General features: G+C 41.0%; 1 protein-coding gene across 1 annotated transcript; it reads left to right on the top strand.

Moving 5' to 3' along the window:
* Positions 1-209: 209 nt before the first annotated feature.
* Positions 210-19912, top strand: lrfn5b (leucine rich repeat and fibronectin type III domain containing 5b). The gene is made up of 6 exons (XM_030129011.1): positions 210-938; positions 6134-7050; positions 7854-8028; positions 11609-11942; positions 17207-17507; positions 17650-19912. The coding sequence occupies exons 2-6, from the start codon at positions 6160-6162 to the stop codon at positions 18343-18345; spliced, it is 2397 nt and encodes a 798-aa protein (XP_029984871.1). The 5' UTR covers positions 210-938; positions 6134-6159; the 3' UTR covers positions 18346-19912.
* The last annotated feature ends 1145 nt before the right edge of the window (positions 19913-21057 follow it).

The raw sequence follows: 21057 nt of genomic DNA, 5'->3' as shown, positions 1-21057 counted from the left end.
GATGGAATGGATGGATTTTCAACAACAGCCTTATACTCCTTTATCTGGGTGTTTGAATCTAATAAAAAACGACTCAAGCAGCTTTCTATTTTTCTGTTATTTATTTCATTTTTTAGAGAACATTGGAGGGGCCTACTGCATTTCGTGCTGTAGAGTTCAATCTACATGAATAAATTATGATGCCTGCCTGTGAGATAGGCTGGGAGGCACTGCATCTGTCTATGCACACAAATGGTCTCTGTGAAGCTCAGAGCGCACCGATTACCATTCCGAGCACAGCACCTCTGGTCAGAAATGGAGCCGGGTCGGTGGTTGACAGTAGTCCGGGGGCAGAAGGGGGGGATATATTATGGGAGCAACCTTTCAGTCAATCTGGATTAACTCGCACTGAGCTCTGCGTCGCCAGGAAAAAAAAAATCCACAGTGAAAGCGATACGAACATCTGGCTGGATTCAGCACAGCACCAGTCACTCAGAGCATCGCGGTAGATATTAAAGCAGCCTGTCGCTACAAAGGCGTTTTCTCTTCTGGAGGTGCATACAGGCGGATGCGCAGTAAGAGGCGATCCCGCACAGCTGCATCCTCAAAGCATCCCCGGACCTCATCCTCTTTTCCCACCAGTATTTCTTTCTCCTTTTTTTTTCTTTTTTTTTTGCACGAAAGGAGACTCTGAGTTCCATTTCTTCATCGCAGAGGATCGCAGAGGAATCGTCCTATATCTCTTGGTCATGGATTTCTTGAAGGGCATCGGTGGTTTCGCAGGCCGTCACATGCTGTAGGAGCCAAGACGCGTGTTTCGGGACACCTGAATTATCTCCAAGAGGCACCGTCGGTCCCATTTTAGGCAAGGCACCCTCTGCGTGTGCTCTCAGCCCTCCTGGGAGACAAAATGCACAAACGCACCCTGCTTTAACTCGGCTTGATGCTTCATCTGCAAGGTAAATGCAATATGTTTTTAATAATAGACTGCAATCGGTGTACATTGGAGCCTCAGAACTCTTTTGGGGGAAGTGTCTTTCAAAGAGGCACAATATTGACTTGAAGTAGTTCTCTCAGGACCCCTCTGTTAAGATTCATATTCCCCTTGTGACAGGGGTTGTGGCTGTAGCCCACCAGCCCAGGACCTGCACCGCAAGGTCAAAAAATCTCCTCATTTGCCAAGGAACACCGTCAGATAGCAATTTTATTTTTAGTATCCACTTGGCTGCATTCTCTGCTGTTTTTTTTTTTCCCTACAGGTGAAACCGAGAATCATGCCTAATGTTCCCCTTGTTCAGTCGTTCTCAGATACATGGAGGATTGGACTGATGGAGATGGGAAATACATGTGTTTTATTGTGTTTTTTCTTTTGTCATCTGTCCAGAGCATCCAGTGAGAGGCTGTCTGCGGGTGCAGAGTGGTATAATATCTGTACTGTGGTGAAATTTCACATCAGTCCATAAGGTGTGAGTGGTCTAAATTAGGCTATGAAACCACACTGATAATTGGATAAGTGTGAAGTGATGGGAGTATGTTGCCAGGTGACTGATGAAGACAGGTTGAAGATATGATCCCAGTGGTTTGTTATAAATGATGGGGTATAATGGTCTTGTCTCATGTCGAGTGTTAGTTATCACATACAGTATCTTATTATTCATGAGTGCCCGAGGCACCATTGTAACTGCTACACCAGTGAAACCAGGCCTACGCCTCATTTTGCTGCTTCTGTTTGCTCTTACTGTTATGTTAATGCACTCACTGGTGATGTAGGGTAGCTCATACACTGCTACCTTTCACCAAGAGAGCTGAAGTGATACGTGGTTCATCATCTCCAAGCCTGTTCTGCAGACCAGCTCTACATTCACTGACCTAAATTTTGCTCACTGCAAAATTAGATTTTGTTTTTGCACAAGAGGTGTTTTTATTTAGCACAAGGAGTTTCAGTATCTTTTGACATGTTCACAGTTGTGCGTCTGCACACACACTGGGCCACATGTTGTGTGCGTGCGTACATGTACGTTGGAAGAGAAGCCTTTTGATTACACAACACTTTAAGAAGAGAGAAGATTGTACATTATTTAGCCATTTTGTTGCTGCGAGAGGTGGAGAACACAATATCCCCAGGGGCTTTGAAAGAGGGAAAACAAGTCTATGGCTACAGTGATCATGGATCTCAGTTTGGCTTTTGCTATTTCGACATGTTTCGATTGTAACATGAAAAAGCCATTGTAGCAGAATTTTCACAGCAAGGTGTTTTTTCTCTCCTTTCCATTTCTATAACTGAAATTGCACTGAAACCATATTGATATTCAGAAGTGGTGCTCAAGGATTCTGCATTCCTCTTTCCGGAAGAAAATCCCAGGTCATAAGCCTCACACATCAGGGCACATCACCACTGTGGAGGAATTAAGCTCCAAAGTCAGTGATCAGCATCTAAATTTGGTTGGCTCACTTTGATACTCAGTGAAAGACAGCATCTAAAACATGGAAAATATTTTCTTGGTTTGCCATGTGATGGACCGACAAGGTAGCTCTAAATTTTCTGTGATACTGTGTGAAGGAAAACACTTGGAATTACAAGAGGGAGTTGTAAATGCTGATGAACAGCACTTCTATTGATGCAGTGGGGTCTGCTTAGTATGCTATCCCCCTGGCACACATGAACACACACACACACAAAATCACACACAGGCTCGTCTGGCTGAAGACAAAAAATGATTTAAACTACATCCGAGTTCCCATCAAGTCATTTAGGTTTTTATTATGCGCAAGACTGGAAAACAGTAATTATTCAGTCACTTCAAAAACGGAATCAATACAGAATTAGCTGAGTGTACAATCTCCTTTCATGTCATCAATACGATGTCGTAAGTGGTTCAGTGAGTCTGTTCTGGCCTTTACCCAGACCCTCACTTGTTATCCAGACCTAAATTGTGGAACGTCTTTCTCCCCACAGAATACTCTTTGTTCTAAATATTATTAGGTGATCTGAGAATGAGCCACTGATTACATCTCACCCAAAACTGACGTTTTCTGTGTTGCCATGGCATCAAGGCTGTCACCCAAGAGCTATCGCATTCTAACACTGGCAGAGTCTGTAGGAAAGGGTGTCACAGCACATACCCACATTCACAAACACAGATGTGTTAGTTAGACGGCCATAACAGCATCAATGTTTGGTCAGGATGTTTGGACTCAGGCTACACGGGCATTTATCTGACAAAATAGAATTTCTACCGGCTCAGTCAAAATACGATCCACCTCAGCAGATGCAGCAGCTCCATTTGGTCTCATAAAGCAAGGCAGGGTGAGGACCTGTTTCACTGCTTTGTCGATACCATTTTACCATCATGTTGCAGCATCAGTTTACCTTCTTGACACAACATTGCTTATTTTTGGCCAAAGCAGACATCCGGCTGTTGCTCCCTGAGTAACCCAGGTGAGACACTGCTGAGACGCTGCCATGTGCCACCGAGTCGACCTGCATGGAGGCATACCAAGCAGACTTCATCTCATTAACTTCCTCCAGCAGGGCTGCTTTCCCTGATTCCCTGCCCACATGGATTGCAGAGGCTTTCTCACATGAGCTCCAGCATAAGTTAGACCATCTGAAAACATATCCCCCATGACCTCACTGGCCGATTGGCATGCCGCATGCTACATAAGGCTTTTCTTGGCGAATGCTGCCCTAGGGAGACCATAGATATCCTCTGCTACAGCATACTGCTGCTGTGCATGAATGTCTGCCTCCATAGATGAGGGTTGCTGTGTTGTGAGCTACGTCTATTAGGCACAAATCCACCCACTGGTGTGCGTGTGTGGGTGTGTGCTGTCAGTCTATTCTGTTCTCTAAGGGTGGAAAGACCTGCTCAGAGGTAGTAAACGAACATTTGATTGACTAAGGAGGAGATTATCTTTAATGCATCAGTAGATTATCTGTTTCTTGTTTATTTGTGTTCCTCCCAAGTCACCTCACTATAATGAACAGCCCAACACTGAAGATAATGATTTTCTGAGGGTGTGACATTTAAAGATGAAGTGCATGATTGATGAGTGCATTGATTGATTATCTACTTATTAGTACATGTACCAGATGAGAGCAACCTGTTATGCAAATCTCAGTGGAACACCCATAATTAAATGCAAATTAGGGGGACAGAAACAGATATTTCCTGCCCTGTCTCAGCAGAGAGGGGCTGTCCTTTTGTCCTCACAGAATGAATTTTGTAGGGATTACCGTTGCAACCATTCTCTTCACGTTTGGCTGAGTTTTCAGCAGTGAAAAAAAGTCCCATCTCCACAGAGTGAATCAATATCACGTCCTCAGCGCCATTCGAGTCTGGAAGTAGCAGGTCCTCTCCGCCTCATTGCACATCCAGAGGCCGTGCCATTCAAAGTCAGAGCAGAAGGTGGTGGGCACACTTACGTACACACTCTTTTGTGCCCCCACGTTTTGCTCACTATTCTTTGATGATGCAGATGCACAATCTGAAAAGAGGAACTTTCCATGCAGGTACTTGGAAACCACCACAAATGCTGTAGCTTTGCAGCAATGAAGCCATTCGCAGCGTTTAAGAAGAGTCATGACAACTTTTAATAATGACTCCACAGTCCATTTCACCAGTTTCATACTCGTTGCACCACTGCACTCCTGACTAAAGCCCACACCAGTCCCATACAGAGCTCTTGGTGAAGTTGTCCTTTGTAGAAATAGGCCAGAAAAGACATTGATTCATTGCTGCCTTATCAGCAGTATTCATGAAAATGCCATACCCAGCATGCTCCCTCCAATGATATCATTTTCTCCCCTTGCTAATAAAGTCCACTTTAAGGCTTCTTTCCTGCCGCCTCCTCACAACATTTTAGCTTTAGCTGTCAAAATGCAACTGTTGTCAGAGCATGCTACAGGCTGCATCCACTCCATTCATATGCTCCCACATGTCAGCGTGTCACTTCCATCCTGTCTGATGTTTCTTTACTCTATGACATTTTTTGATACTCACTCTGTCAAGGTTATTGTACCTTGCACTCTGTTTCAACGTTGTGGTGCAGCAGAAGCTTTTGAAGCATGAAGGTATTCAGTTGGCAGGCTTTGTGCTGAGATTTTTATGCACACTCTCCAAGACTCTCCGCCGACAATGAAGGCATTACCAGCAAACCACAGAAAGCTATAATGATAAATCAGCCATTCTCTTCGGTATTTAAAGGTTAGCCTTGGGATTTTTACTACAGTTGTGGGATTGAATCTCTTGTTCTCTCTGTTCGATTGAATTGGTGTTCCTTTCTGTGTGCTGTAATGGGACACCCATAGGTCTGAATTTTGCATGTTTAACCGAAATGGCACTAAATTTTGACTCTAAATACACTCGCACCTAATGTCACTTTGCTCTTAGGTATTGTGTGGTGCACCTGCGGAGCTGTGATCTCCACTTTCTTAGTTTTATGACATGTTATATCCCTGACAAGGTCTCAGGATTCATCAAATGGATCCCTCCTTATCCCCTATCTCAACTGTGTCATAAGTAAGAGTAGCAGCACAGAGAGCAGAGAGAAAATCAATAGCAAGGCATAGCACATCCTCACTGAGGCAGTGGGCCCAATCATCCCTTCCTATTGGCGATATGATCCAGGGGGATATCAGTCTAATTCTGATGAGGCCCTGGACTGCCAGTCTAGACTTTCATCCCTCTGTACACAAACATAAAAGGGACGGAATTATCATATCAAAAAAGTACGATGAGGCAGGCATGGACTGTAAAGGAAAACTGTTAGAAACATCATATAAGATTACTAAAGATGTTTCACTCTCAAATCTGTAGGTGACTAATTAGTTTCATGTCTAATTGCACAGTATTTATGGTTTGTTCAGATGTCTGCGTCTTTAGCTTCCTGCTCTGAGTTTAGATTTAGCTGTGTGCTGGCAGTGATATTATATTAAATCTGGTGGAAAAGCTTTAACTTTACAGAGCTGAATCCCTCAGTTCCTTTTTAAAAGGGGATTTTATTTGCATGTGTGATTACCCAGTTTGGGAAAGTTAGTTAGATAGAGATTATACAAATCACAATAGCAGATTTTTTCATGCCTTCAGTTGTGTGTGTATTTTGTAAATAGTATGTCTTTTTCTTCATGTCTCTTTGCTCTGGTCTTGTTTAGGTGTATTAACCTGACTGAGAAGGCAAATGGAGTCTCTCCTGGTTTATCTGATAGTCCTCGGTGTGGCTGTGAAGGCCCACAAAGTTCAGATTTGCCCCAAACGCTGTGTCTGCCAAGTACTGAACCCCAACTTGGCGACGTTGTGTGACAAAAAGGGGCTGCTCTTTGTGCCGCCAAACATTGACAGACACACAGTGGAGATGCGTCTGGGTGATAACTTTGTAACCAGCATAAAACGTAAAGACTTTGCTAACATGACCAAGCTGGTAGACCTGACCCTTTCGCGGAATACTATTGGCTCCATCGCTCCTCATGCCTTCAAAGACCTGGAAAACCTACGAGCCCTCCACCTTGATAGCAACCGGCTGACCCGCATCACCAACGACACCTTCAGTGGCATGTCCAAGCTGCATCATCTCATACTCAACAACAACCAGCTCACCCATATCCAGATTGGGGCTTTCAATGACCTGACGGCACTGGAAGAACTGGATCTGTCCTACAACAACCTGGAAAGTGCCCCGTGGGTGGCTATTCAGAGAATGTCCAATCTGCACACCCTCAATTTGGACCATAACATGCTCAGCTACATCCCAGAGGGCACCTTCTCTGGTCTACAGAAGCTCAAGAGGCTAGATGTGACTTCTAACAAGCTCCAGAAGCTTCCTCCAGACCCTGTTTTCCAAAGAGCAGGGGTCCTGGCCACTTCAGGGATAATGAGTGCTACATCATTTGCATTGAGCTTCGGCGGGAACCCACTGAGATGTAACTGTGAGCTGCTGTGGTTGAGAAGGTTACGGCGGGAGGATGATCTTGAGACCTGTGCCTCTCCACAACACCTAGCTGGGCGTTATTTCTGGACTGTTTCAGAAGAAGAGTTCCTGTGTGAGCCACCCCTCATCACTAGACACTCTCAGGTATAACCTCTGAACAGAGATGTAACACTAGCTACTATTACATTGTCTGAGCAAGACACTACATTCTGCCCCAGTTAATACGAGGTGGCACTTGGTACTTTCTTTGACTGTCACACCAAATATTAGCTTCGAAAGCCAGAGGAGTCTTACAAGACTTGTGGGACTCATCTGGCCTGCTCAGCTAACAGAATATTGCAAAAATATATAGGATTTACTTAAAATTTTAATCAAACGGTGGCCTGTGGAGACTCTTTAGAGCAGTTCTCGAGCAGGGTGTTCAGTTATCATTTTAATAATACTGTTTGCAGGTTTATGATGGATCTCCAGTGAAGCTCTTATTAGACAGTGAAAGCTTACAGTGATTTATCCCTTGATTCATGCATCCAAACAAAATTATCTGATCAAATCCTTGCCAAATAACTGCAGCTATACAATCTCATTTAGATGCAGCAGGCCTCTTTTGCATAATTGCAGAGAAAATTATCTTATACTTGGACTCCAGCACATAGACTGCAATGTTCTGTCATATTCATTAGCTTGTTTTCATAGTCATGCTAATTCAATGTGATGACAATGATAAATTGTTTGTTATATTTACAAGCAGAAGTCATCAATAATGGCATTAAGTACAGTTATTCAGACTGACGTAATAACACCCAAACTAACAGCATGAAACATTCCTGTGAGCTCAAAGCGTTTTTTTGTTGTTGCTGTTGAAAAAATGCATTATCTAATCAGTGTGACTTTCTGTTTGACACGTACTAAAAGCCTCCCACTAACTGCCTTGCCTCTTTTTGCCTTAGGAGCTGCGAGCTTTAGAGGGTCAGAGTGTTACGCTGCGTTGTAAGGCCAGGGGCGACCCTGACCCTATTATCCACTGGATCGCCCCTGATGGCCGCCTTATGTCCAATTCCTCGAGGGCTGTGGTCCACACAGACGGCACATTGGACATCCTCATCAGCACCGTCAAGGACTCTGGTGTGTTCACAACCGGTGGCTCTGCCTGTTGTTGACTGAACAAAATTAGTTGTTTGCTCATGTACACACAACCCTATGGGACTGAAGTATTTGTCTGCATCTGGTGATGAGGTTTACAGTGTGGAGGAGTGTCAGCTGGTGCACTGAAGATGGTCACAGTGCAATGACAAACTTTTCCTGTTTGTTTACCGTGTGACAAGGTTCAAGGTTTGAGTTGCATTTTAGTGACATTAAGGGCAAAAATTCAAGTTCTTGGTTATGGACTGAAAATATATCATTTTAGGGTGAAATTTTCTCAGGAATCTGAAATCAAAAATACAAAATCTTTTGTGGTTTTCAAATCACTGAGCTTTTATTGACACAAGGTTGAAACAAAAAAAACAGGAAATTTGGCCTATGCACTACTTGATTTAACTATTTAATTTCTGTCAAAAATCAAACATAACATGCTTCCTTCTCTTCATCTGTGAGCTTTGAATACTCCCCAGGAGGCCTTTCTCTGCCCCTGGATGGCTTTTGTCTTGGCATCTTAGCCCTATTCATTCAGTCTGAAATTTAAAAAAAATATATATATCAACTAGGCATTACTCCATAACATGTGTAAGAGTTGTTTTATTAGTTTAACTATAAATTGATCTATAGAAGCCTTCCTAAAGTGATTCTGGCTGGTTAAATTGGCTTCATCATTGACAGAGCAAATCTAACAAATTGGTGGGCAATTTCAAAAACGACTATGAAAATTTGGTTGTAAAAAAAACTGGCTCTCACTTTACGAAAGTAAATGGGATTAAATAATATAAACTAATTGTAGCCCATGTAGGTGGGCATAATTGATTACATTTTGGAGGCTAGATATTGAAAATTGAGTGAATGCAAGTTTTTTTTTTACAATGGTATGTAGTTTTCTCACAAACTAAAAATTGATGAGGGTAGGGTTAGTAAAAGTAATGATTTTACTTATCTAATATTAGAATATACTTAATTGTTGGGTAATGCTTTATTCATGACAGAAAAAGAAAGAGAATGGTGTATAACACATACAGATTTATGATAATATCAACTCTACATAAAGAATTACAAGTCAAATTCTTACCTAGAAGCCAAAAAATCCAAACAAAATTGTCACAGGACGTCTTCTGAGGAACTGGCTGATATGACGTCATTGACTTTGAACTGAAATCACTGAAACTGACACTGATTCAAAAGGCCAGACCATAAGCTCTTCTTCTAAGGTTAAAAGTAAGCAAGTTCAATGAAAATTTACAAGCAGCGACAGGATTAATATGGGTTTTCAAATTATTTGTCACTGAAAAAGGGTAATTTTTGGCCCACTTTTCAGCAAACATCATGCAAAACGTCACACAAGGACAAGTGATACACATTTTTTGATGTTATATTCTGAAACTACACAATTTTTCCAATTAATTCAACACAAGACACTACATGAAAGGTATACATTTATCCCACAATAGTTTTTTCACAATAACGTCACAATAATGATAATCAAAGTTTCAACCTTGTCGTATGGAAATTTTGACATATAATGTATGTGCTATGGCAAGAGTGATATTGGACATTATCGCATATAAATAGAATAGAATCTTTATTTTGTCAGTAGTAGTTTGTCTCACATGTAAACATGTACCACACACCGAAATTTGTTTTCTGCCTTTAACCCATCACTAGATCATGCATCACACACACACTGCATGCTAGTAGCCATGTCAGGCGCCCATAGAGCAAAGTGCCTTGCTCAAGGGCAAATCAGCCTACAACTCTCCGCTAGTCCAGGGAATCAAACCGGCTACCCTTCAGTCACAAGCCGACACTCCAGCCATCTAGGTCACACCTGCCCCTAAACCTAAATCATCTGCCAGTATATGAAATTCTTCAAATCTCTACATGTAGTATATACATATTTGTTTTCTAGTTCATTTGTCCATTTCTCTTACATAGAAATTGAATATCTATGCATATATTCCAGTGGCTCATCACATGCCCCTATTAACAGGAGGGAACATTCCCAAAGTTTCATATTTTGATGATAAATTCCTCACTTAAAGTTGAAAAGTTGACAAAATCCTGACAAATATGCCTACAGCAACTTGTCTCCATGTCAGAGCTTAGATGAGAAGATCCAAGCTACACCGATAAAAACAAAAAGTAAAAAATAAAATAAGCTGTAGCTCAGCAAAATAAGCGGAAAGGTTTTTTTTTTTTTTTTTTTTTAAATCTCTCAACAAAAGCCATCTGTCAGATTAACACATTAAAATTTATTTAGTTTATCTGGATCTCTGGCAGTTATTGTGTTCTTGCAGCTATAAAAAATGAAAATAGATCAATAGAATAATATTACAAAATAAACAAAAATGACAAGAACACACACAAATAAGGCAAGATCCAGACAATATAATAATCAGTGACTATTGAAACAGTGTTGGTCTCCATACTTTTATAAGTCTCAGATTCCATTACAATAACAATTTGTAATGTCTCTCACATACAATAGTTTACACATTCAGTTCTTTAAAACATAATGGGTATATGTTCATATCTGTACATATCACTATATGGTTTTTCACACATACGTATTTCACCAATCGAATAGGCTCTGCATTTTTTTAATACATACATTTCTATTATTTCTTAACATCCACTGGGTCACAGTGCCAGTTTATAGATGAGGGAGGTCTAATAGATCTGTTTTGGCTTTCTGTTTATATATCCACAGTGTTGTGCAAGTTACTTCCAAACTGTAATACATTACAGATTACTTATTAGTGTTATTTAAAAGTAATTCCTTACCTTACAATATTACTGTCTCAGAATTGTAATGCATTATATGACTCCTGTATTACTTTTGACTTACATACAGACTCTTGTCATAAATGGCGTGTGTGCAGTAGAACCCGACGCCTTAGGGTTAGTCATGAGCATACGTCCATGTCACAAATGTACTGTCTTCTGCTATCTTCACCCATTGGCTGAACACCAACAGGAAATAGAACTTTCCTTCTGCATTTTTTGATTCCTTAAGGTCTCACGGTCTTACTGTTTTTTTTGTGTTGTTTTAATTTATTTTATTTGAGCAGTTAAATTATGGGCGAAATGTGTGCTGTAACGCAAGCACTGTTGAACATGTACCGAGTAAAATATTACTGATAATTGATCAGTAGTGCCTTACACTACTGCGTTACAGTAAAAAAAAAGTAATCTGTTACTGTAATAGATTACTCCCAACACTGTATCCATACACTAAAATGAAAAGGGTAGATACTGAAAGAGTAAAAACAGAGTAATGAAATGTTTACTACTTTCATAACTGATTGCACTGTCAAAATATTGGCAGTTTTACTCCAGTATTCACAGACAGACTCTCTACAGCCAGACACAGAGCGATGCTGTTTTAATATTTATTATATATTTGTACAATGTGTACAAAGAAGAAGAAGCATAGATTTTTTTGGATTGTTTGTAGTTTCCACTGGCTGGCTACAGCCTCATAGGCATAAATGACCTATTGTTCTTGTTTGTGTGCACTAATAAATTCAAGAAGGATATTAATTAAAATGTTTTCCAGGCTCCTTCACATGTGTGGCATCGAATCCTGCTGGCGAGGCTCAGCAAACAGTGGATCTAGTCATCGCTAAACTGCCTCACATCACCAACAATACAGTCGCAGAACAGGAACCTGACCCCGGATCATCAGATATCGCCACAGTGACCAAGACGGGAGCAGATGCAGGAGGGGTGCCTCTGGGGAACGCAAAGACGAGCCAGGAGAAGAAAGTGGTGATTGCTGAGGCCACGTCCTCCTCGGCCCTGGTCAAGTTTAACTTCCAGAGGAGCATTCCTGGAATACGCATGTTTCAAATCCAGTACAACGGCACCTATGATGATTCACTGGTCTATAGGTAGGCAGCAATAACATGCAACCTGCAGGTGTGACACACTGCCCCAGCAAAAACAACAACAACAACAAAAGACACTAATATCTTTTTGAAACACCTTTTTTTGGTACAATATTTTTTTTTGACTTTTTAACATGATACAAACACATCAGACCTACCCACGTACTGTATACACACACACACACTTAACTTGTACTACAATAAATTAGGATGATCCCCCATAACATTGGTAACAGAAATAACATTAATAATAAAAAAAATATATAGTTAAAGAAATAATAATAATGATCATCATCATCCTCAAATAATCAAATAGATTGCATTTTACATTAGTTATGATATGGGTGCTTCTATGAAACTGGCTGCATTTTGGTACCTGGCACTTTGCCAGATTTTTAGACCAATAATTAAAGAGAAATTTATACTTATTTCTCCTCAGGATGTACCTAATGATGACCTCAGATAAATGCAAAAAAAAATTATACTCCCCCTCTGAGCCATCCCAAAAGTAATGAATATTTAACGAAATACTGGGGCCAAAAATAGGACCAAAATTGGGACAGGAAAAGCTACCTAGGTGTCAGTGCATTTAATATGGAAAACATGGCTTGAAATGGTCTTATATACCACTATAAATAAAGACACTGTGTTAAATTTGACAATCCTACTGGTTTTTCTAATCCAGACACGTGGGTTTTTTATGAATCGGCAGTCTCATTCCAGGTTTTGCGTGTAATCCATCATGTCCACTCGCGTTACATGCAGAACCTGCCCATTTAAACACAAATAAATCATGATTGATTTTGCACCAGTGGTCATTTTTGTGAAACACTCTGCCTTGCATAATTAGCTATATATTCCCAAAATGTACGTGAGAGAATAAAAAGATATTCACAAAAATAGTAGTGCGTAATTTTGTGTCCTTTTCACCATGTTACACGCAGATTTTTGTAAAAAAAAAAAAAAAAAAAGTGTTTTATCTGAAAAATAGTTTCTCTTTTATCTCAGTAAATATTTATTTTTAAAATAGATCCAAAGTGCTTCCAAACTTGTTTCATAACATTAGTCTACATCTGGTTTGAATCTTTAGCCCCCATGTCCTGTTTTTAGGAACAGTTTCATAGAGGCACCAATATCCATATATGGTTCCCAGAACTTGTAAAAGTCCTTCATTTTGCCCTTTGTGGTATATGTTAGTCTTTCCAGTCCAATACAGCCAGAAAGTTTCTTCATCCACATTGTTAATGTAGGAGAATCCCTCTTCTTCCAACAGAGTGCAGTAGCTCTCCTGGCCTGAACAAATCCAAAGTCCAACCATGCAGAATGTTTTGTTGTACATAGAAATTCTTTTGAGTATATTCCAAAAACACACAATTTGGCATTGAAGGGGACAGTGATGTTAAAAGTCTCTGACAAACATTTTATAATGTCCTTCCAGAATTTTTGGATCTTTTGACATTCCTACATATAATAAATCAAAGTGACCTTCTCTTGTAAATATTTAGAACAAACATCAGGAATATGAACAAACATACAATGAAGATGAACAGGAGTTATATACGTTCTCATTAACCTCTTACAGTCTAATCCTTGTACTTCTTGTGTGTTTTCAAACAAGTATCATTCCAGTCTGGCTTTTTAGTGTCTTCTTGTATATCCATTTTCCAGTCTAATGTTGATTCATTACCATGTGAAACCAGTAAATTATAATATTTTGATAGGTGGCCCTTTGCCTCTAGATTTGCAAGTGTTATTTTCCCAGGAGCTGATTCTTGAACCACCTTCAGCTTCACTCAATATTCAAAACTTTCTTCAACAGTTTTTTCCTGACTACATTTCTTCTTTTCACTGCTGTCCTTCCAGGGTGTAATAATGCATTAGACAGTTCTTTACCAAATTTTAGTGCTTTCTCTATAGTTGTTTTGTTTGCTTGATGCAGGCCAATATTTTGACGCTCTTGAAACAGAGTTACATCTTTTCCATATGTCTTTTGATATGGTTGTTTGAAATGAGAAGCTACTCACTGCATCAGTTAGGGTTAAAGAACACGTTTCAATTAACCGATGGATCTGAAATATTTGCTGAGTTAATTCCAGATGGCGACTGTTTTTTTGGCCAGGCTATGTATAATCTTAAAATGTGCACTGAAAAACAACCCCAGCTGAAAGAAGCCAGATACTTTTAAATATTAACAAATTGTCTTGTGCCAAGCAAAAGAAGCATTTTTCCATCAAATAAAAGTCTGTCCACCAAAAGACCACAGTGAGCTTTAATGACAGATTTAAAAAATGTAAAAATGAAAGCAAGTTGTGTCCGTTACAAGCAATAATAACTCATGCAAGTGGTTTCACTCTTAATGTAGCAAAAGGATTCTTGCTTCTCATCTGCGTCTATGCAAACTATTGTTTTAGTTTGTTATTGGTTAAATCTTGCTCAATAGTCACTTGAACAACTTATTAAAGGAGACATATGTTCTTCTTTTTCAACCCATGAAGACCCAGTGTTGCTTTTATCGCAACTTCCAAATGCATTTGTTTCTCTATTTAACCTTTCTTAAGTGATTTGTCACTATTTATTTAGTTTCCTCTTTTTAAAAAAAAAAAAAAAAAAGCTGCATATGATTTTTGTTACCAGTTTTTCATTAAATCTGTAAAACCTGAGTGATAGCCTAAGAATAGAATAGAATAGAATAGAATGTCTTTATTGTCATTGTACAGGTACAACGAAATTGAAAAAGTGCAGTCGTCCTAGGTAAGTATCATGAATCTGTGAGTCTTTCCGTGATTATGCACCTGAATCTCTTCCCTCACAGGGAACAATTTCAAAGTGTATTCCACCATAAGCAATCCATGTGTTTACAGACAGAGCCGGTAGGTCACTCGGGCATTTTCGGAAATTTGTCGCGACATGCACTGTGGGAAGTGGAGTTCCACGCTCCAGCTTTTGCTTGGTTGACATGTTTGTTGTTGCTGCTACTACAGCTGTATGGAGCTCCACTTCCCAAAGTGCATGTCGCAACAAATTTCTGAAAATGCCCGAGTGACCTATTGGCTCTGTTTGTAAATACATGGATTGTTTATGCTGGAGTACACTTCGAAATTATTCACCATAAGGGAAGAGGTTCAGGTTCATAATCACGGAAAGACTCACAGATTCATGATATTTAGGCTATGACTTGGGCTTTACAGATTTGATGAAAAATTGGTAATGAAAGTCATACGCAGCTTTAAGTGTAAATAATTTATTTTCCTAAATTTATGTAGATGTTTATAAAAACTCAGATTAAAGGTGAAGATTATTATATCAGAAACAGAGAAAACTGAAAAAAGCAACTTTTTTCAACAAAGACATCAATATCTGAACATAGAAACAAGCGTCTCCATCCACTTTATCAAACTCCATGAGTTTTACTGGTGAATCAATGTTGTTGAAGATGACGGTGTTTCCATGTTCACTATGGAGCCTCTGAATATCCAAATGGGTCATATCTAATGACCATGAAAAGATGACAAATTGCATTTTACATCAGTTATTTACATGGATTGATAGGATTAGTGAACAACAACATTAACATCAACAGGTATTAAACATTTTAGATCAGTGGATACTTTTGGTTGATGGTGGATGTTTGGGTCTTTATGGGTTAAGAAGGAAAATTACTGTGCTCAAAATACCCAACAGATGATTCACAGTTCCATTCAGCTCTGTCCCAAACATATTATTTCAGTTCAGACCCTGTTCTGTCCACACGCCTTTTCCTGTCAGTGCCATGGATACCAGCATGAAAACACACACGAATTATGCCAGGAGGGGGGGTCTGTGGGGTCTAGAAGACTGACTGAGAGTAGTGACCGTGACTACAGAACCCCAAATGGCTTCTATCAAGGACCACTTATCTGAAAAGTGGCTGTGTGAGTGTTTGGGTACTTTAACATTACTTTTACAGTCTCTAAACCTGTTCTATAATGAGAAAAAAAGGAATGAAAACCTTGTTTTTCCACACTATGCTCCCTTTAAGACCAAGTTATATAGATTTTCTTAAAATGAGATTACTTTCGTATTGAGAAAAACAAGACTTGACAAGATTGTTTTATATATAGAGAGAGAGAAAGAAAAAAAGACTGTTTTGTCAAAGTAATTTTTTTGCTCTTCAGAAATTCCTTTTTTGCAGCAAGAGGGTTTTTAAAAATGAGAGCAGTGGTCCATCCAATAAACTGGTCTAGTTAAATGTAGTTCAGCCTGTTGTTCAAGTCTCTTATGTTTGCCAGTAAACTCAGAGGCCCTAGAAATGTGATTTTTCTATCAGCCTCTTACAATGAATAATTCAGCTTACATAACAAACAATCTTGTGTTAGAACTAGCAAGAGATCTGTGTTTAGATTTTTGTCTTTCTTTCTGTGCTTTATTCACTGGTTAAAAGTGATCCGGGCTTAGATATTCTTAGTAAATGAGTAAAATTAGATTTTTCTTTTAAGTCACAAGTGTTTGTTATAGAGAAATATTATAATTAAGATTCCACTGACCCTTCGTTTACCTTCATGAGTGTCATTTCAAAGCTAAAATTCTGGCTGTCAACATCATTATTTGTGGTGCCTCTTACTCCTATCTAGAAAATAGACTAATGCACTGTATCTGGCTTCTCATAATCCCCTCTGGCTGGCGTCTATCATTTACTATGTGCAAAACCTTGATAATGCTTAATCAACAAAATCAAAACAGAATGTCAGCATTAAGCTGTGGAGTGAAGATGAAAGAGTAGTCAGCCAGTGTTTTACAAAAAAACATCAGAGGCTTTGCACATGCTCATCCAAGAAACTGGCGCATGCAGCATTCTTTCATGTCCCTGCTCTTATGCTCCATATTTAGTGCTAATCGCTGCGATATGATACGATGGTCACACAGATCTCTTTTTCTAAATGAACTTCAGAGTCAGCCACACACATATGGTGCCTCAGCTGAACATAGGAGCTGCATTAGAGAGTGGAGCCTGAAATCCTGGTGTTGTGAACAAACCAAAATGTTATGAACATCCCATGTCCCCAGCTACCGAAAGAAACCTTTTATCAGTAATGATGCTGGAGAGAATAAATCAAATGTCACAAAAGATTATGCCTAGACAGATCTTAAATAGCCCCCTGAGAGATAAATGATTGTCATGTCATTTTATCTCTACAAAACAATAAGCTCCATAATCTGATTTGCTTCTGTCTCCTTTGATTTAACCCTCTCTAATCTATGCTAGAACTCACTAAGCTTTTGTTTTGCAGAATGATTCCCCCGACAAGTAAGAGCATCCTCGTAAACAACTTGGCAGCTGGAACGCAATACGACCTCTGCGTCCTGGCTATTTATGATGACCAGGTGACGTCGCTCACTGCCACCCGGGTGATCGGATGTGTGCATTTCACCACTGAGCCTCAGTACCTGAGATGCCATTTCATGCAGTCCCAGTTTCTTGGCGGCACCATTGTGGTTATCATTGGAGGGATTATTGTGGCCTCCGTGCTTGCTTTTATCATCTTTCTCATTGTGCGCTACCGGGTGTGTAACCAAGGAGATGTAGATAAGGTCAGTTTGGCATGACTTCTTCTGTTTTGTTCTTTTTTGTTCATTATATTAGTTGATAATGCAGCTTTGGGATCTAGTGGAATTGTTTTCATTTAGCTCCGTTTACACATTCCCACTGATCTCCTCTCTCCTTCTGTGTCAGGCTCTGGAGATGGGGGATATTCGGTCACTGAGCAGTGATGGGCAGCTACAGGGCTGTGGGATCCCCAAGTCCCTCTCCAAGCAGGTCCTGCGTCCAGAGAAGAACGACAAAGACTGCCTCAGAGTCGCCCTGCCACCCCCAGAGCCAATCAAGCAGCGGCCGCCAGTGGTTGTGGCGACCACCAAACCCTCGGTTCCTGATTGCACTGTTTCTACCTCTGCTGCTAGTCACAGCTGGCACCCAGCCTCCCCAGGAGCCCCCCGGCCAAAACGTTCCAGTGCTCCACCAAAACCCTCAGAGGCTCGTCGAGCCGAAGCTCAAGCAGATGTGGAGCTCGATAACATGAACCGGAATAACTCCTCTGAGGTTAAAATGGCCACTGCTGTGGCTCTGGCTGCACCTGGCCAACCCATCAAATGGACTGCAACTCCCAGGGGCCCCAGGCCCCAACAGGCATCTCGACATTACATGACTGTGCCTGCAGGGGGCGTAAGAGTGAACCGCAGGCACTCCCTTAATGCAGACTCATATAGGGAGCGCTGTTATGTGGCCTACCCTAAAACTGGAGCCAGTCTTCGTTCCAAGCGAAGCCTGTCAATGAGTGGCGAGCTGCCACAGCTAGAGAGCACAACAAACATTCACCGGGCCAGGGACAAGCTCTCCAGGTCTGAGTGGCTTCTGGAGAGCACTTTATGATTCTGAGTTTATGACCTGCATTTTCTTGTTTTCTTGGATTGGATTTGTGGCCCATTGTGGAACAGATAGGGATTTTATGCCTTGTTGCGAGCTTTGGCGCTCTCCACTGAGGGACCTATAAGCTTCTCTCATATATTTGGGGGCAAGGCAGACATACAGGGTTATGGGAAATGTTTCACATTTGTTTTCTACCTTATAACCTATCAAAGTCTTCTTTATAATGACATTTGATCGAGAAAAGACACACCAATGTATAAAACAACTTCATGTACAAAAATGTTTAGTTGTATGGGATCCTGTATATCTCGAGACAACCATACGTGTTCATGTGGTACTGAATGCAGTAACTTGGACATACTGTATTATAACAAAAAAAAAAAAACATGCAGGAGGTGGGAATATTATACTCGCAGTCTCATTGCCTGTTACTTAAAGTGATACAATCTCTGTAGACTTTGAACATGATTCTTGTCTCCAGCTCTCCAGACAGGCAGTGACATGTCTTAATTACCTTGGAGGTGGTTTGGGGAGATTACGAATGTGCTTTACATCCCAGTGGTGTTGGAACAGAATGTAGTAGACAGTGCTCCATGTTTTCATCCCGACTCTCCCAGACACAGCACAATGCAGCATTTTGTGGCACAAGTTGACTCAGCCTAATACTGCCCTCCAGTTTGAATCAATACATTTTTATCACATAATTAGATAAAGACTCAACTCCGATAGGATTCCTGTCATGACTGATTGGAATGACAGTTGAACCAACACCAACAGCATGACAGGTGCAGGAAGTAATCTGATTGTATGTGTGGATGAAATCCGGAGGAATGAGACACGGTTCATTTCCTTATTTTTACTTACTGACATTATCATGTCATACCAATGACAACCATTGTAAATGAACTTGTCAATGTAAGAGAAATGATAATCACAAGTGTGGGAGGACGTCAGCTCTTGATTTTGCTGTTGTTTCTGTTTGATGTTTACCAGAATAAATAAAAACAGTGATAAAAGGGACATACTCCTGTTTTTTAAGAACAATGCAGCCTTTCAGTTGTACCTCATTTTAAGTTTGCCTTGTAATTCCCCAAACATTCTCCCTCAGTCACTTGGTAGCAGCAGAGAACAGTCCTCTCCGGGCCAGAAAGTTGTCTCAGAGTGAGCAAAACAATAGATGCAACTCTACCAGCCAGAGTCATAATGAATTTGAGGTTTCAGTAGTCTTGCAGCAACATAATTCCCCTTTCTCTGCAAGTGGTGGACCTCTGACAGATCCCTGCCCTGAGCCTTGTGTTTGTTCAAAGAGAGGAGGGAAGCAGAAGATGAAAAGAGGCCATGATAGTCAGCAGGGACATTTCTTGCCTGCACATCTACACACTCATCTGACAGCGCTGCATGTGCCATCGGACAGCAGCCTCTGCAGAAACCTGCTGCAGGAGATGGTAAACCCAACCTCCGCAGTGGGAACTCATGCGCTGCTAATTCTACAGTTACAGTAATGTCTCCATTCCAGGGACTGACATGATATGCATTATCTACTGGAATATGAGCCCTGATTCCCTGTGTATTTTGGTGGTCGGATGCTGCCTGATTGATTTTTATGTACATGCACTGGTTTCTCACTGCATGAAACCTTAAGGGATACACTCTGGCTTGAAACATAGCCTTATGCCAGGAAAATGTGCTAAAATGCGCATACAATATACGAGGCATAAATTAATTTCTGTCACCCAAACAGGCTGGATTGAAGCCCTTTCATTCATTATTTCTTGCTCATAAGGCATGATTAAAATGCTGAGGAGCTTGGCCTGAACCTTCGTTGAGTCTTTGGCGAGAGCCAGAGGTGTATGTTAATAATAGATGTATTTCAGGAGAGGAAAAAAAAGAAAAAAAAAAAAACGACAGGAGAGGAGGCAAAGCAGAGAGGAGTAGATGGTTTTGTGAAACAAATACAGCATGGAAGGGTGGGAGGCAGAGAGGCAAGGGTGAGGATGAAGAAATAGAGAAGGAGCGAGGGGTGCAGAGAAGAAAGTGAGACAGCTCAGACACAGAGAAAAAGAGAAGAGAGAAAGAGGGCACAGGAGCTGAGAGTAAGAAACACAACAAGAGTGCAGGAGACAGAAAAGAGCATCCTTTGTAAGGCAGCCATGCAGCCTCTGGCTCTTCGGTATTCAGTGCACCTTCACAAAGGGGGCGAGTGGGCAGGAGGAGGGGGGGGGGTGGCAGCGACGGGGTGAGTGTGGGTGATAGACCTCGGCTGGAGGTCTGGCAATGAGCAGAGCGGACTGGGCCCTGCGGCGAGATCAGAACCACACGCTCCCCTTCACAACGCTGCATGATCCTGACCTGCCTTCAAAACCCTTATGATACGTTTCCTGGCTCTTGCCAAGTCTTCCTCCAACCCTCCTCCACCTCCACCTTCTTCCCCTCCCCCCATGCCTGCATGACCCCACCTTCTCTACTGTCTTGCATCATGCTGACTCAGGCCTCTCAGTCACACCAGCCCCTAACACCACCACCTCCCACCTGCCACTGGCCCACTTGAGAGCTGAACCTGCCAATCTTTGTGTTTCTGAGTGTGACCAGCGTTCTACTAACAGACTGTCCAATCTCTTTTCAGTCTGGGCTGATTTGATATGCTGCTCAAATGCCAGGGGGTCAGAGTGATTGTCAGAAGCATTTTTGATTAACTCCCCCCGCCCCTTTCTCAAT

This window comes from Sphaeramia orbicularis, chromosome 24 (genome assembly GCF_902148855.1).
Source record: "Sphaeramia orbicularis chromosome 24, fSphaOr1.1, whole genome shotgun sequence".
Classification (NCBI taxonomy): domain Eukaryota; kingdom Metazoa; phylum Chordata; class Actinopteri; order Kurtiformes; family Apogonidae; genus Sphaeramia; species Sphaeramia orbicularis.
The sequence above is the reverse complement of the archived record's forward strand: the minus strand, read 5'-3'. Positions and strand labels throughout refer to the sequence as shown.

Bases quoted from the DNA above. Each gene is read 5' to 3' on its own strand.
- lrfn5b (XM_030129011.1), top strand. From the start codon at position 6,160: ATGGAGTCTCTCCTGGTTTATCTGATAGTCCTCGGTGTGGCTGTGAAG. The intron at 7,051-7,853 runs GTATAACCTCTG...TTTTTGCCTTAG, and splicing joins TCATCACTAGACACTCTCAG to GAGCTGCGAGCTTTAGAGGG. The intron at 17,508-17,649 runs GTCAGTTTGGCA...CTTCTGTGTCAG, and splicing joins ACCAAGGAGATGTAGATAAG to GCTCTGGAGATGGGGGATAT.